We start from the raw sequence: 16,581 nt of genomic DNA, 5'->3' as shown, positions 1-16,581 counted from the left end.
CTGTCTCCCTGGGTCTCGCAGGTGGACCCCTGTGTCCAGCGTCAGCCCTACTGGTGCTCAGAGTACTTCTGTCGGTTCTAGGGGCTTGTCAATGTCCTTTCCTGTTGAGTCATTTGTCTTATTGTTGTTTCGGTTTTAGTCTCTGGTGTTGAAGAGCCAGGTTTTTAGTAATTTTCTGAATTTAAGGTGATCTTTGGTGTTCCTTATTACTTTTGGGATGTTGCTCCAGGTTTTCGCGGCTACTTGGTAGAAGGCGGTGCCTCCGATTTTTTTTTGATGTAAGGTTTTTGTTCCAGTCGGATTTCGTTGGTTGACCTGAGCGGTCTCGTTGGCTTGTAGATTGTTATTTTCTTTTGTAGGAATTCTGCTCCTTGTCCGCAGATTGCCCTGTGCGTTATGCACATTGTTTTGAAGGTGATACAGTGTTTTACTGGGAGCCAGTGTAGTGTTTTTAGGGTCACAGTGATGTGATCTCTTCTGGATAGTTTGAGGAGTAGTCTGGTTGCTGTGTTTTGGATCCGTTGTAACTTCTTCAGTAGGTATTCCGGTATACCGAGGTAGAGGCTGTTTGCATAGTCGATACTTGACATGATGAGGCCGACGATAGTGAGTGTTTTGTGTGTGAAGGAGAGGAAAGGTAGTATTTTTCTTGCCGTGTGGAGGAGGAAGAAGCATTTCTTGACTGTTGCGTTCATTTGTGGTTCTAAGGTTAGGGTGTTGTCCATCAGAACTCCCAGATCTTTTACTACCTTAGATGGTGATGGTGCAGATCCCATTTCCGTTGGCCACGGGATGGCGGTTTCCTTCTCTTGGTCTTTGGATATGATCATGATTTCTGTTTTTCCTGGGTTGATTTTCAGGTTGTTGGCATTCATCCAGTTGAAGACTTCTTTTAGACAGTCGGTTAAGTTTGAATGATCGGCTTGGGTGTCTTCGTTCTTGTAGATGATTTGAGTGTCGTCTGCGTAGTTGTAGCATTTGATGTTGTGTTTCTTTAAGATCCTGATAACTGGGGTTTGGTAGATGTTGAACTACAGTGGTGATAGTGAGGATCCTTGTGGTTCTCCACAGTCGTTGACTCGTGGGGTGGATTTGAAGGGTTTGATCCAAACGGTTTCAGTTCTGTCTGCTAGGAATGATTTAGTCCAGCGTAGCGCTGTGTCTGTTATGCCTATGTCTTCTAGTCTTTTGGTTAGGGTGTCATGGCTAACTGTGTCGATGGCTACGGTGAGGTCGAGCAGAATAAGGGCTGATGATCTGTTGGAGTCTGCGTTTGTTTTTAGGTCATCCCAGATGGATAGTAGTGCTGTTTCTGTACCTCTTGTGGGTCTGAAGCTGACTTGAGCTTGGTCTAGCAGGTGGTGTTCTTCAACGTATTCTTGGGTTAGTTTGTATACGTAGGTTTCGAGGAGTTTGGCCGGGTAGGGGATGTTGGAGATTGGTCTGTAGTTGGAGAGATCATCTACGTCCCTGCTTGTGTTTTTCAGAAGTGGTTTGATGTAAGCCGATTTGAAGATCCTTGGTACGGTTCCTGTTGCCAGTGATAGATTTAGAAGGTTTCTGAAGTATTCTGCTGGCGTTCCTTGTGTGAGGATTGATTTATAGATGTCCGGGGGACAGGGATCCATCGGTGAGCCCGCTTTCTTGCTGTGTTTTACCAGCATTGCGAATGCCTCTGCTGATATTTCAGGGAAGTTATTGAGTTTGTGCTGCGGTTCTAAGTTAGGTTTGTTTGGTTGTATGTCGCTGCTGGTTGGCCTCTGTTGGATGGTTTGTCGGATGTCATTGATTTTTTTTTGTAAGTGGTCTGCAAGGTTGTTGCATAGTTTCTCCGAGGTGGTTGGGGTGTTGTCACAGCCTGGTGGGTTTCTCATTTCTTTAATGATGCAGAACATTTCTTTTTGTGTGTTGGTGGCATTTGTGATTCTGTCATCATAATGCCCTCTCTTTGCTTTTTGAATTTCCTCTTGTATGCGTGAATTTGCTTCTGGAACAGTGTTTTTTTGTCTGGGTTGTAATCTTTCCTCCATTCCATTTCCATCTTTTTGTTTTCTTTTTTCATGGTGCTTAGTAGTGGGGTAAACCATTTTGCCATTGCTCTCTTTTTTGATGGTGTGAATGGTTTTTCTGGGGCCATCTTGTTAATTGTGTCTGCAATCAATTTGTGTAATATCTCAGCTTTCCCGTCTAGGTCAGCTAGGTCTAGTTCTGTTGTTGAGGGCCTGGTTAACTCCAGTTGTTCGAATAGGTTGCCTTTTTTGACATCTTTCCAGTTTTTTTTGTGGTGGTTGTGAGTTTAGGAGGTTGGATGCAGACTTGAGTAGGCAGAGTGATTACGAATGGGATGATGAGATGGTCGCTCCACAGTATTTGTATTGGCGGTGCCGTGGTGATGAGTTTTTCTTCGGTGAAAATTGCGTCCAGGGTGTGTCCTGTCGAGTGAGTTGCCCCTTTTACTAGTTGTCGTAGTTTCATGGTGGCGAGTTGTTCAATCAGTGAGTTTTAGGAGTTGGCATGACTGTCTTCGAACCAGATGTTGAAGTCCCCCAGTATGATCAGGTGTTCGTGGTTGATGGCTATGTTGGTTATGGCTTCTATGAAGTTGTCGACGAAGGATGCATCATAAATTGGGGGTCTGTACACCAGGATGAATGTGACGTTGGTTTTTGGGCTGGCTGTTAGGTGTATGACCATGGACTCACAGTTGAGGATGTTGAGTGGTTCGTCTGTTCTTATTTTTAGCTGTTCTTTAAATGCTATTGCGATGCCTCCTCCTTTTTTGTTTTTCCTGTTTATTTGAAGGCGTTTAAAGTTTGCTGGAAGGCAGCTTTGGAGTGTGATTTTGTAGTTGTCGTCCAGCCAAGTTTCTGTGATGAAGAGGATGTCAATGCCGTTGTCGTCGAGTAGGTCGAAGATCTCTGTAGAGTGTTTTGACATGGATCTTGCATTTATTAGATTGCAGTGGAGTTTAGAGGCGTAGTTTGGTTTGGCTTTTTTTGTTAGGATCGTTTTCTGATCTTGTTCAGGAGCAGGTTTCAGGTTGTCTGCGTCCTCTAGTAGTTCTTCTAGGTTTAGTCTAGGGTTTTTGTTTTCATCTGGTTCGTCTTCCAGGGGTTGTGGTTGTGGGTTGGGGGTTCTTCTTGCTTTGGTGATGTAAGGTGTTATTGCTTCAGTTGTGTGCTTGTTGTATCTGGTGGGGTTTGTCCTTCTTCTTCGTGATTTTGTTAGGTTGTTTAATGTAGTTGGTTTTGGCGTTGAGTTGGTTCGATCTGGTGAGCAGGTCTCAGCGGGGTATGGAGTTAGGTAGAGGGATTTGTCTCTTCTTTCAGTGTTGGTCCGATTTTTGAACCTGTCTGTGGGGGTGTGTTCTGTTGTTGCGGTTGTTAGTTGCAGTTTCGGAGTGTTTGTTCTTTCTTCTCTTCTTTCCCTCTGGGTGGGTCGTTTGCGCGCCATTGTACGATTCCGAGTTGTTTTAGTCTTGTTGTTGTCTCGGTCGGGGTATAAGGGTGGAGTTAAGGGTTGTATAGTTATACAGTTGGGTTTTAACAGTGGCTCTCTTTAGTCTCCGTCTCCCTGAGCGTGGTTCACTGTGGTGAGCTAACCATGTATGTTTAGGGGGGGGCACGTGCTGGCCCTGGAATGACTTTGAGCAGCGCAGGTAGGGCTTACTTCCTTGATGTAGTCAGGGCATCGAAGCCCTGCTAGGTTTGAGAGACAGGTCTATTAATGCAGTCTGAATATGATACAATGTAATATGGAGACGGAACCCTAATACACGAGAGACCTGTATAGTGGGAGAGAGGCCTATCAATGCAATCTAAATATCGTACTATGCAGTCTAATATCACAGGTGCAATTGGGGACAGAACCCCAGCTAGATTTGAGAGACCTGTATAGTGGGAGAGAGGTCTAGCAGTGCAATCTGAATATCGTACTATGCAGTCTAATATCACACAGTGCAATTTGGGCACAGCGGCCCTGCTCTCAATGCAGTTTGGAGATCAGACAATGCAATTTGGGCATGGCGGCCCTGCTAGGTTTGAGACACCTGTATAGTGGGAGAGAGGCCTATCAATGCAGTTTGGAGAACAGACAATGCAGTTTGGGCACGGCGGCCCTGCTAAGTTTGAGAAACCTGTATAGTGGGAGAGAAGCCTATCAATGCAGTTCGGAGAACAGACAGTGGAGTTTGGGCACGGCGGCCCTGCTATCAATGCAGTTTGGAGAACAGACAATGCAATTTGGGCACACCGGCCCTGCTAAGTTTGATACACCTGTATAGTGGGAGAGAGGCCTATCAATGCAGTTTGGAGAACAGACAGTGCAGTTTGGGCACGGCGGCCCTGCTATCAATGCAGTTTGGAGAACAGACATGCAATTTGGGCCCGACGGCCCTGCTAAATTTGAGACACCTGTATAGTGGGAGAGAAGCCTATCAATGCAGTTTGGAGAACAGACAATGCAATTTGGGCACGGCGGCCCTGCTAAGTTTGAGACACCTGTATAGTGGGAGAGAAGCCTATCAATGCAGTTTGGAGAACAGACAATGCAGTTTGGGCACGGCGGCCCTGTTATCAATGCCTTTGGGGCCACAAGGCCAGGTATTTAGGGTAAGGCTGTACCTCTCCCGACCCCAGCCCCCCTACCTTACTGGTCCTTGTAGTTGCTGGTTGTCGACTGGCCACTGGGTTGGCTTCCCCTGCGGACACCTGCTGACACTTCCTGGAGTCGCCTCTGTTGGAGTCGCCCTTGGCCTTGGGGCCCTTAGCCGCTGCCGGGCAGAGGGCTGCCCTGGGAGGACCGGTGATGAAGTGTGGATGCACCAATGGGAGGGAGGGAGGGTGGGTGGGTCGGGAGGCGGGCGGGCGGACTGGGGAACCAGGAGGGGGTGCGGGGGAGGAAGGGGATGCAAGGGCCTGCTCCTGGGCACGGGCCCACAGGTCACAGGGCTGAAACAAACACCAGGAGGGTGTTACTACTGGGCACACACTCACCGCGCTCCAAGGGTCTGGAAAAGGAGCCGGTGGGGGCCTCGCGAGTCGGTAGACTCGATGCAGGAACTGGATGCACCAATGGGAGGGAGGGAGGGCGGGTCGGAAGGCGGGCGGGCGGACTGGGGAACCAGGAAGGGGTGCGGGGGAGGGAGGGGATGCAAGGGCCTGCTCCTGGGCACGGGCCCACAGGTCACAGGGCTGAAACAAACACCAGGAGGGTGTTACTACTGGGCACACACTCACCGCGCTCCAAGGGTCTGGAAAAGGAGCCGGTGGGGGTCTCGCGAGTCAGTAGACTCGGTGCAGGAATTGGATGCACCAATGGGAGGGAGGGAGGGCTAATCGGGAGGCGGGCGGGCGGACTGGGGAACCAGGGCGGATCGGGAGGCGGGCGGGCGGACTGGGGAACCAGGAAGGGGCGCGGGGCAGGGAGGGGATGCAAGGGCCTGCTCCTGGGCACGGGCCCACAGGTCACAGGGCTGAAACAAACACCAGGATGGTGTTACTACTGGGCACACACTCACCGCGCTCCAAGGGTCTGAAAAAGGAGCCGGTGGGGGCCTCGCGAGTCAGTAGACTCGATGCAGGAACTGGATGCACCAATGGGAGGGAGGGAGGGCGAATCGGGAGGCGGGCGGGCGAACTGGGGAACCAGGGCGGATCGGGAGGCGGGCGGGCGGACTGGGGAACCAGGAAGGGGTGCGGGGGAGGGAGGGGATGCAAGGGCCTGCTCCTGGGCACAGGCCCACAGGTCACAGGGCTGAAACAAACACCAGGAGGGTGTTACTACTGGGCACACACTCACCGCGCTCCAAGGGTCTGGAAAAGGAGCCGGCGGGGGCCTCGCGAGTCGGTAGACTCGATGCAGGAACTGGATGCACCAATGGGAGGGAGGGAGGGCGGGTCGGGAGGCGGGCGGGTGGATTCGGGAACCAGGAAGGGGTGCGGGGGAGGGAGGGGATGCAAGGGCCTGCTCCTGGGCACGGGCCCACAGGTCACAGGGCTGAAACAAACACCAGGAGGGTGTTACTACTGGGCACATACTCACCGCGCTCCAAGGGTCTGGAAAATGAGCCGGTGGGGGCCTCGCGAGTCGGTAGACTCGATGCAGGAACTGGATGCACCAATGGGAGGGAGGGAGGGAGGGCGGGCGGGCGGACTGGGGAACCAGGAAGGGGTGCGGGGGAGGGAGGGGATGCAAGGGCCTGCTCCTGGGCACGGGCCCACAGGTCACAGGGCTGAAACAAACACCAGGAGGGTGTCACTACTGGGCACACACTCACCGCGCTCCAAGGGTCTGGAAAAGGAGACGGTGGGGGCCTCGCGAGTCAGTAGACTCGATGCAGGAACTGGATGCACCAATGTGAGGGAGGGAGGGCGGATCGGGAGGCGGGCGGGCGGACTGGGGAACCAGGAAGGGGTGCGGGGTAGGGAGGGGATGCAAGGGCCTGCTCCTGGGCACGGGCCCACAGGTCACAGGGCTGAAACAAACACCAGGAGGGTGTTACTACTGGGCACACACTCACCGCGCTCCAGGGGTCTGGAAAAGGAGCCGGTGGGGGCCTTGCGAGTCAGTAGACTCGATGCAGGAACTGGATGCACCAATGGGCGGGAGGGAGGGCGGGTCGGGAGGCGGGCGGACTGGGGAACCAGGAAGCGGTGCGGGGGAGGGAGGGGATGTAAGGGCCTGCTCCTGGGCACGGGCCCATAGGTCACAGGGCTGAAACAAACACCAGGAGGGCGTTACTACTGGGCACACACTCACCGCGCTCCAAGGGTCTGGAAAATGGTACAGGAATATATTTTGCACCCCCCTCCAGGACATGAAAATCCAAGCCACCCCAGATTTTGTTGCCATAAAAAAATGTTGCCTTATATATCTCCAGGCATTTGTTCAATCTAAATGCCCAGAACTTGAAATAAAATCTTAAAAAGCCCTTTAATGCTTAATGATTCTGTCTTCTCAAAATAACTGACCCAAGCAACACTCTTTGAGAAGAGTAGGCACAAATAAAAATTATACTACTTTCTCATCTCTACATTCTTTCCAAAAACAGTTACAAGGTTTCACCCTTTTCCTACGCCATCATTTTTGTTTTTATCATATTTAATTTCAAACTATAGTTCCCAAAATAGTCATTTATGTATAACAGGCCATGTTGGAGACCTGCCGGGGTTAAAAAGCGAAAAGAAGCACCCTGTTTAGACATATCTTTTACGTGTGTTACTCATGGCTCCATTCGATAGAGTCAAATGAAAGGGGTCCTGCCCCCTGGAGCTTTGCAGTGAGTTGCTGCAGTATCACTCATGTTAGCTGCAGTGCTGATGGATACTTCAAGCCTCTTGGTGGAGAAGCGTTGGCAGACGGTTGGTGTCTTCCAGGGCCCCCCCTGCATAAACGAAGACAGATTGCGGTGCTTGATCACCTGATTCACTCCCCTCCTGAAACCAGTGTCATGGCGACACCAGAACGGTCTAGGGTCTTTCATAAATTCTCACTCATCTGGAAAACCACCAATCCAGCCAGGGAAAGGTGCAGGCTATGTTCCTTCTTAAGGGATGTTCAAAGGGCAGTCTCTGTGCCATAGCAGCTACGCCTCTTCAGGGATGTTCTGAGCTCAGCAGTGGCTCAAAACCGTGAACCACTGTCCTTTCGGGACAAGTTGTGACCTTCCTGCCCCAGGTTCTGCATTCATACATACTCACGTCTTGGCATCCTGCGGCCCAATTGAACCAGAAACCGACCTTTCCAAGTCAACATTTCTGGAAGCACCAGATGTCCTGTTGCCCAGAAACGTGGGAGCTCATCCTATACCGTCTGATCCTTGATTGGCTCACCACACTGCCTCATGGTTGGCTGAATTGGCTAAACCTCTACTGCATCCTGCCTGCTAGCAGTCTCTGTGCAGTTGCTTAACTACCTGCCCATTCGTATGCACCTTAGTCGCATTACAGTAAATGTGTTTACATTTTCATATTTTATTGTATACTCTTATGATCATATCCTTATAATCTAACAATTACATTATTGTGTATGGAATTATGTAACACTCCACAATAGCCGTTGTGGGGTAACACGTAACTCTAAACTTTGACATGGTCACGTTACAAAATGAATAGGTGCTCCTTGGTCAAGCGCACATGCTAATATGACTGTACCAGGGCTTTGCTGAATGTTATTCTTGAAGGCAACAATGAAGCAAACATTTTTAATTTTTTATTTTATTCATTGTGTTTTGGTTCTACGCAAACCTTTCACAATATCACAAAAGAAAAACAAAAGAAAGAAGCACAATACATAAACAACACATCTTACAACATAAGATAAATAGGGAAAAATAGAATAATGCCTTAAACGAAGTTAATAAAAACAGTTAATCATCAGTTTAGTATATCACTTAGTAACACACCAGCGAGAAAGTTAGTGAGAATTAAAATGTGTATCTAAAGGAAACACTGATTTTAAAAATCGAATAAGAGCCAATTTCATCGAGATCTACGGTCCCGATAAGGGCGTGCGCCGCAATTCCTCTCGAGTAGCAACTCTAGTTCTGCAAAAGACGCTCAAAATGATGCTGTCTAAGTTCTATCAAGACACCGCATTCAACCACCAAATGATCAAGGGTTTCAATCTTGTGCAAATTGTTACAAAAACGACCACTTGTACAATGCCTTTCTATCTTTAAACAGGCCCCTATTACTTTGTTTGTACGAAAGAGATTAAGACGAATTTTAAGGAATGTATCCCTGTATGGGCATTTGGAAATGTCTCTAAATAGTGCATTACAGTCTTAAGCGCCCTTTCTTCGGCACTAACATACGAGAATAACTTATACTTTTTACAGTCTCTTTTTGTGGTTATCCAATCGTCACGCCAAAGTTTTTTCTTAATGACCATATGGGTGGACATAAGCATGTCAGTATTGATAGTGATATCTTATTTCTATCGCGCTGGTATACAAGTGTTTCAGAGCGTGGCAAGGGAAGGGAACAGGGGAGAACAAAACAGCGATTGAGAACGCGCAAGTGCATGGGAGAGGGGGAGGGGAAAAATGCATGGAAGGGGGGAGAAGTGGAAAGTGCGAAGCAGAGGAGAAATAGATAAATAACAATAAATAAATAATAAAGGAAACAAACAGCGGTAGTGCAGCCAGCAATTTGCAAGTGCTAGGTTTAAGGCAGCAGACAGGGTAGGTCTGATAAGTGCAGGAAGAAAAAGCATATAAGCATGTCAGCAAGCATTGTTCGCTTGTTAGGCACTTATACAGCAAGTACATACTGTTTCAATGCATCCACAAGGCAAGGGAGGGAACAAGGGAATGATACATAGAGAATACACAACAGAGTCGGGGAAAGGAAAGGATGAATCTACTATGCCTAGCGAGTAATTGAGAACGTGCAAATGCAGCAAGGAAAAGGGCAGAGGGGAAGGTGCTAGAGTTTCCATGCTCATAAGTGAGCAACAGATGAAGTGCATGGAGAGGTAAGTTGGGTGTAAGTGCGAGTCTCCAGGCGGAGGGAGTGCCAAGGCAAGTGCTGAGAGAAGACAGAAGCTGGGGGGATTGGATGTTGGAGGCCTGGGGCAGAGGAGCATAAGGGCCCAGGACACCAATCACAGCAACTGTGAGATTAGCAGAGGAGAGGAGATGGGAAGGATGAGGTAAAGAGGAAGGTCTTGAGGAGCTTCCGGAATTTAAGGAAGTCCTGCTCAAGGTGTTGAGGGAGGGGGAGGCTGCTCCATAGTAAGGAGCCAGCTGAGGAAAGTGATCAACCTCCTGCCCTCTGTTTAGCAGAGTGCCTTACACACACAGAGTTGGTGCCAGAGGAATGTAGAGGTCTGGAGGGGGAGTATTTAGAGAGATAAAGTTGAAGATAGTAAGGACCCCAGGCCCAGACAGCCTTGTGGATGATGCAAAGGGATTTGAATTTAATCTGTGCAGCAACTGGGAGCCAATTGAGACTTTTTAGGGCAGGCGAGACGCGGCACCTGGGTTTAAGGCCAAGAATAAGTCTTGCTGTCCTATTCTGGATTAACTGGAGTGGTCGAAGAGTGGAAGAAGGTAGATTCAGGAGGAAGCTATTCAAGCCTAGAGAGAACCAGGGCTTGGGACATTGAGCCTCTGGGGGGGAAGTGAGAAAAGGGAGAATTCCTTTGAGAAGGAATAGCTGAAAGTGAACTTCTTGGCAATGTCCTGAGTGTGAGGGAGGAAGGAGATAGAGGAGTCAAAGATGACTCCAAGGTTTCTGGCTTCAGAAGAAGGAGCAGGGGGAGAGCCCATGGAGGAAGGACAGAGTGAAGAGAAGAAAGAGAGAGCAGGCGTCCCGATGGGAAGGATCTCAGTTTTACAGGTGTTGAGGCAGAGATCATTGGAGGTGCACCAGGACTGGATGGCAGAAAGGCAGTCAGGGATGATGGAATGTGCAAGGGGGTCAGAAGGCAGTTTGAGAGTCGTGTATCACCTGCATAACACTCGAAGTTGGGGGAAAAGGGAGCGATGAGGCATGCCAACAGAGCAAGGTAGATATTAAAGAGCCAAGGGGAGAGGACAGGTGACAAAGGAAGTAGGAGAGGAAAAGGAGCCCAGGGTGATTTGGGATGACCGGTCAGTTAGGAAGGTTGTTAGCCAGTCCAGTGCCCGATCCGTGATACCCAGGGTATCGTGGAGTCTTTGTATGAGGATGGAATGGTTGACCGTGTGAAATGCAGGAGAGATCAAGTAGGATTAGGACAGCTGGGGAGTTGGAGTCAAGAGATGCAAGCAGTTCTTCACGGGTGTTCAGAAGAGCAGTTTCCATGTTCGGTGTGTGAAATGAGTTGAGGCGAAGCCAGCTTCTCTAGCAGTTTCTCCAGGAAGGGGGTGATATAGATAGGGGGGTAGTTGGCAGGACAGGTGGGTTCTGCTGAAGGTTTTTTCAGGAGGGGGCGCACAAAGTGAGGGGGAGGGGAACGATCCAGTGGCAAGGGAGTGGTTGCAGAAATCAGCGAGTGAGGGGGCAAGAGAGCCAATGTTGCCCTTAATGGTTCTCGATGAGCAAGGGGAAATCTGTTTGGAAGAGGCCTTCATAGAGTGGACAATTCTGGTAACTTCATCAGGTGTGATGGGTGAGAAGGAGAGGTACCAGGGGAGGTAAGGGGGTGTGGGATGGGTTGAGGGGGAGAATGACACAGGAGTTCACGATATACTGAGTTTTGGTGACAAAGTGAGTGGCCAGTGAGTTGCAGAGGGTAAGGGAGGGAGATGGGGAGGAGGAGACTGCAGAAGAGTTGGCTAGTTCCCTGTAGATCCTGAAAAAGTTCAGCCATGTTGTTGGATGCACCGGAGACCCGTGCCTGTTGGGGGGTCTTTTCTTAGCACAGATGGAGAGTCTGTATTACCTTTGTAGCAGACTGCAGGCCAGTTTGTCAGAGGATGAGCCTGAGGTTTGCCACTTCCGTTCTGCCGCTCTGCACTTTCATTTCAGGGCTGCAAGATCGGAGTCATACCAGGTGTTACGCTTAGAGGCAGGTTTCAGGTGGATTCTCATGACTGGGGCAAGGGCATCGAGAGTATTGGTGATGGCAAGGTGGAGGTTGCTGAGAGCAGAATCAGTGGTAGTGTCAGAGGTAAGGGGTGCAGGGGATGAAAATGGAGGCAAGGGCAGCAGCTGTCACTCGTTTCATTAGGTGGATGTTGATGAACAAGGTTGATAGGGCTTTAGGAGGTGCGATCAGAGGGCCCCAAGGGCCTAAATGCGAGGAAAGAAGAGCATGGTCTGACCAGGATAGAGGTGTGACCAGTGGGGAAGAGAGAGGGAGGTCAGAGTGGATGAGGGCTTCCAGAGTGTGACCAGCCGAGAGGGTTGGACTGGAGGGGAGAATAGAGAGTGATAGCGCGGTGCAGAGGTCAATGAAGAGAGTAGAAGCAGTGACAGGGGAGTCCAATTGGATGTTGAAGTCACCCAAAAGGAGGAGATTGGAGGTGGATGAAAATAAGGAAGAACAGAAATCAGCCCATTCAGAGAGGAATAGGGTGGTAGCACCTGGAGGCCGGTAAATGGTGGCAATGGTGAGGGTGGAGGAGGGAGAGATGACCAACTTGCACATTAGGCTCTCAAAGGAAGAGTAGGGCTGGGTGGGTAAGATGGATGAAGGAACCCAGTCAGGGAAGATTAAGGCAACCCCATCACCATTACGGTGGGGTCAGGGCTTGGAAATGATCTTGAAGCCATCAGTGAGGAGGGACTCAAAAGCAGTTACTTAGCTTACATTGAACCATGTCTCGGTGATAGCGAGAATGTCGAGGTCAATGTCTTAAAGAAGGAGGGAAATGTTGGCAGTGTGTGTGTTGGCTGAGTGGGCGTTAAGAGACGCCAGATGGAGAAGGTCTCTGCCTTTGAAGGTTTTCTGAAGTGCGTTACAGGGGTGTGGTACACCAGTCAGAGGAGGGAGAGAGAGAGTAGTAGGTGGATATGCAGGAGAAGGAAGAAAGTTAATGAGATATGGCAGGATCCGGTCAAAGAGAAGGAGGTTATGTTGAGGACCCTGGACCAGGATGCTGCCTGTATTGTAGACATTAAAGAAGCAGCATGAAGATGAGAAGCCGGCCAAGAGGACTTCACACTTGGCTCCGCTGTTAATGGTAGAGGATATGGAAGGAAAGAGAGCGGAGATGAGATGGGGGAGGTCCATAGATATGGAGAGGGGACAGAGAAGAGGATATCAGTGAAGACCTCTTTGGAAGAAGCGCTGACATATGTGTCTGGGATGGGAAGGCCAGGGTTTGCGCTGAGGATGTCTTTCTTGTGTCTTTTTCTTCTGGACTTCGTGAGAGAGGGGGGATAGGAGATAGTGTAGCAGTTAGAGAAGATGTGAGAGAGGGTGAGAGCCATACGGGTGAGGAGTGGCTGCACATGAACACATTAAGTCAGTGGTCCTTCCATGTCATCACATTATGGTCCTTTCTGTTTAAAAGAAGGTAATTAAGGACTGTGTATAAAAGATCCCCTTCTGCCATTAAACATTTCCTAAACAGACAGAGAATTTTCCAGTTTGTCATCGCCCTCAAGGAAAGTAAGCCAAGTTCATATCGTAGAAGCAAGGCAGAAACAGCGGTGGGTACGTTGAAAACTCTTCCCTAAAATAGCCCATCCAAAGAATCCCAGGGTATAAAGGAGCCAGAGAGAAGAGTTTCCGCCCCATACGTTAACAATAGGACACCTTTCAGCTTATAAAAAAATTACCAGATAGGTAAGCAAGAAAAACAACCAATCTTTTTATTTATCAAGGAAGCTTGTGAGGCTAACTTTGACGTCTTCTGCTTTAATGCAGTGACTAAATTTGCATTACTTGCACCTTTGGTCATTAGAAAGCCCAGAAAGATAAAAGATGAGAGAACCTCTAAGGAGGCACAATTTAAATGCCAATTATAGGAGATCTTGGGCCTCATTCCGAGTGTGGCGATCTGGAAACAAGGGTGCCGGTAAGCCTAACGGCACACTTGTTTCCGGACTCCCACACTACGAGTCTGCCTGCAGGGGCTGTTGTGCCCAGCAGGATCACAACTGCTCCTGCAGGCAGACTTTTCACAGAAGCACCGGCAGCGTTAGCAACGGTGCCGGTGCTATCATCTCCCCACTCCCATGGAGTCCTATGTAACTCCATGGGAATGGGGAGTTACGGAATCTGCCGCTTGACTTCCCACGCCACCGGGACTTGTAATGTCCCGGTGGCACCGGGATGTCAGGCGGCGGATATAGTGTGGACATATTAAGTGTTAACCCATTGCTTTTGCATAGAGCTGCAGCTCGTTGAGCTGGTATGGAACCCAATGGGAGTCTGGTCAAAGAGAACCAGATCATCCGCATATACTAACCAGCTCAATGGAACAGAGTTTAAGTGAGGTGGGAAGGATCTTGATTTAGTCTGAGCCACGCCCCAAATCAGCAATAATCAAGTTCTAAATAACCAGTGCCAAAACACACCCCTGTTTCAATACACGCACTGTAGGCACTGGGGATGATTGCAAACCTTCCTTATTTAGACTTGTATGGTGATATCTTGGTGGAGTGATTGAATAATATTTACCAGGTATTGGGTACATACCCACTTTAACAGCTTGTTCTAAAGCAGAGATCTATTAATGCTGTTGAATGCTAGAGAAAAGTCTATGAAGGCTACATACAGCGTCACCTCTTTGCCAAGGGCTCGTTCTTGAGAAGATTAACCAAGAACCCACTAAGGGCTGCTCCCTTCATGAAGCCAGATTGCAAAAGATCAAATGTTGCACTATCCTTAGCCCATTTGTACAATTCAGCAAATACCAAGGAAGAGAGAATCTTACTAGGGATGACCAAAAGGGCTATGGGTCGATAATTACGGGGATTTAATCAATCACCCTTTTTGAAAATTGGTACCACCATGGTCGTTTTCCATGAAGAGGGCAACCGTCAGGAGCTTAGAATTGTGAGAAAATAACAGAGAGAATCTCAGCCCACAAGGCTGGGTTACCCTTGAAGTTGACATTAGATTGGCCATCTGGCCAAGAGGATCGCACATTTTTACTCTTGCGAATCAGGCTGAGAATGTCATCTACCTAAACTTTTTTATTTATATTAACTAATGAACTTTAAACATGCATAAATGATGTAACAAAAAGAATCCATTTAACTTATTTGTACACAGGTCGAAACATAAAAGACATTGCACAGAAAAAGGTATGGTATGTGGTCTGATATAGGAATCAGTGCCGTTATTGCAAACATAGATCACATTGTTCAATTTTCATGGCTACTCTCATACAGAAAATACTCCTCTTGCTGTTGCTGTTTCATGTGATTCAAAATTAAATTCGACAGATAATGTGAACTACTTTCTTCGTCACTGTCTTGCAAATCTAGGGGACAAGAAATATCCATTAGAACGTTTTGTCAAAGTTGAACTTCGTTTAATGCATTTGTCGGAGCGCAAATAACATTTATGTTTCAAGCAGATCTTGTTTAGAAATATGGAAAGTTAAGAACATCCAAAGCAATCTCACTATTTCACTCGATACTAATAAATGTGGAGTAGTCATAGCACAAGGGGGATGCTGGCTTTGAGGACCGAACATTGTATAGAAAAAGCCTTTCAGGCAACCTGGGACTAATGCACTGTTTGCCTTGCGCACTAACAGTGGGCGCGGAACTTGGCATGTTGTTTGATGAAGAGACTTTGTTGACTCTTCATGGTCAGATACATGTTGTTGGAGCACCTCAGTCCAGGAATGATCCTAGCAGCTGCCCTCTCAGCAAGTCCTGGGAGGTCTATGCACACTTGGTTGCAGTAGTTCTTAGAATCTGTGGTATAAACATTGTTCATGACTGTACTCATTAGAGGAAGGAAGCCCACTGATGAAGACGCAAAGGTTGGGCAATGAAACATGAGTTGCGAAGGGCCCACTGTGCTCTCCAGGAGCATCTCAGTCTTGATGGCATTTAATCATTGCATCATTTTTCAGCTTTTAAACCTGCATGTGGCAGAGGCACACTGTGACCACCTAATGCCCAAGCATCTTCCTGCACATTTGCAGAATTCTGAGGGTCAAAGCAACTTTTTAAATTAATCGAGTACTGAGGAACAGGCAGCGAGGAAATGGTTGCCTACACGGTAGAACAGAGTGAGTGGGTGGTAATTACTTCGAGCTGAGCAATTAGTCAGTGCCAGCTCTTACTGCACTTCTTTGACGTCATTTACCTCTCAGTCCTCATTTGCAGCTATGAATGGTGGGAGCTCACACACATGTGCATTTTCAGTAATGCTTGAGACATCAAAGCACCGTTTCAAAACACTTTCAGCTTGGAAAAACTAGCTATGCCAAAAGCATACATATGCCTTTGTACAATCAGGGCCGGGTCAGGCGGCTGCCTGACATCAGTCAGCCTCTAGGGGGCGCTGTACCAGCAGTCCGCATGTCATTAAAAAAAAGAAGTTAAAAGTAAATTAGTGAAAAAATGATCTTTCACTGTTTACCGTCCGTACCTTTTTATGACACACACACACACACACACTGGTTGTGCCACGTGGCACCATGGGATTTAAACTTGCAATGTGAAGGTTAGCCCCGTGCCTGAGCCTCAAGTGCTTAGTAAATTCACAGTTTGCAGTTAGATTACATGAAAATATTTCTTAAAAGCGAAGAAAGTGTCCCCTTCAATGAAACTAAATGGTTCAAGGAAGATTCAGCTCAATTGAACTCCCGCCGACCTTCCTTGGGAGTGAAGAATAAATATGTTAAAATGGGGCCGAACCATGAAACCAATCAGGCATTTCCTTAATAGCGTGAAAGATGCCCCCCCCTCGACCCCAGAGCTTCCAGAACTTCAGCACCGTCTTTCTTTGTTGTCACAGTTATCTCGAGGTAAATAAGTAAAAAGCACAATACAAAACGCAAAGCAGCAAACATTCCTCACTTCACAAATGCAAGAAACGCCCATTAATCTCCTGCAGATAAAAGTAGAGTTGCTCTGAGTGCTAAATAAGTACGCATCAGTTAGGAGTCATTGCTTTGCTGTATGTTTCCAATCTGAGAAAATAAACACTTGAGGGGTGACTCGCCATCCCCTCCAGAAG

At 48.3% G+C, this 16,581-nt stretch overlaps 1 protein-coding gene across 3 annotated transcripts in view; it reads right to left on the bottom strand.

The window, feature by feature from the left end:
• The window catches only part of STING1 (stimulator of interferon response cGAMP interactor 1), a 417,814-nt gene that overhangs the window by 13,662 nt on the left and 387,571 nt on the right, over nucleotides 1-16,581 (bottom strand). For 2 of the 3 annotated variants that reach the window (XM_069652675.1, XM_069652676.1), the window contains exon 7: nucleotides 8,220-14,866. The exons of the other annotated variant lie outside the window; for it this stretch is intronic. In XM_069652675.1, the coding sequence (XP_069508776.1) occupies nucleotides 14,748-14,866 (119 nt within the window). In that variant the 3' untranslated portion in view covers nucleotides 8,220-14,747. Of the gene's footprint in view, nucleotides 1-8,219; nucleotides 14,867-16,581 lie in introns of those variants that run through there. 3 annotated transcript variants of the gene reach the window in all.

Source organism: Ambystoma mexicanum, chromosome 3p (assembly GCF_040938575.1).
Source record: "Ambystoma mexicanum isolate Mex_15411 chromosome 3p, UKY_AmexF1_1, whole genome shotgun sequence".
Taxonomy (NCBI): domain Eukaryota; kingdom Metazoa; phylum Chordata; class Amphibia; order Caudata; family Ambystomatidae; genus Ambystoma; species Ambystoma mexicanum.
The sequence above is the reverse complement of the archived record's forward strand: the minus strand, read 5'-3'. Positions and strand labels throughout refer to the sequence as shown.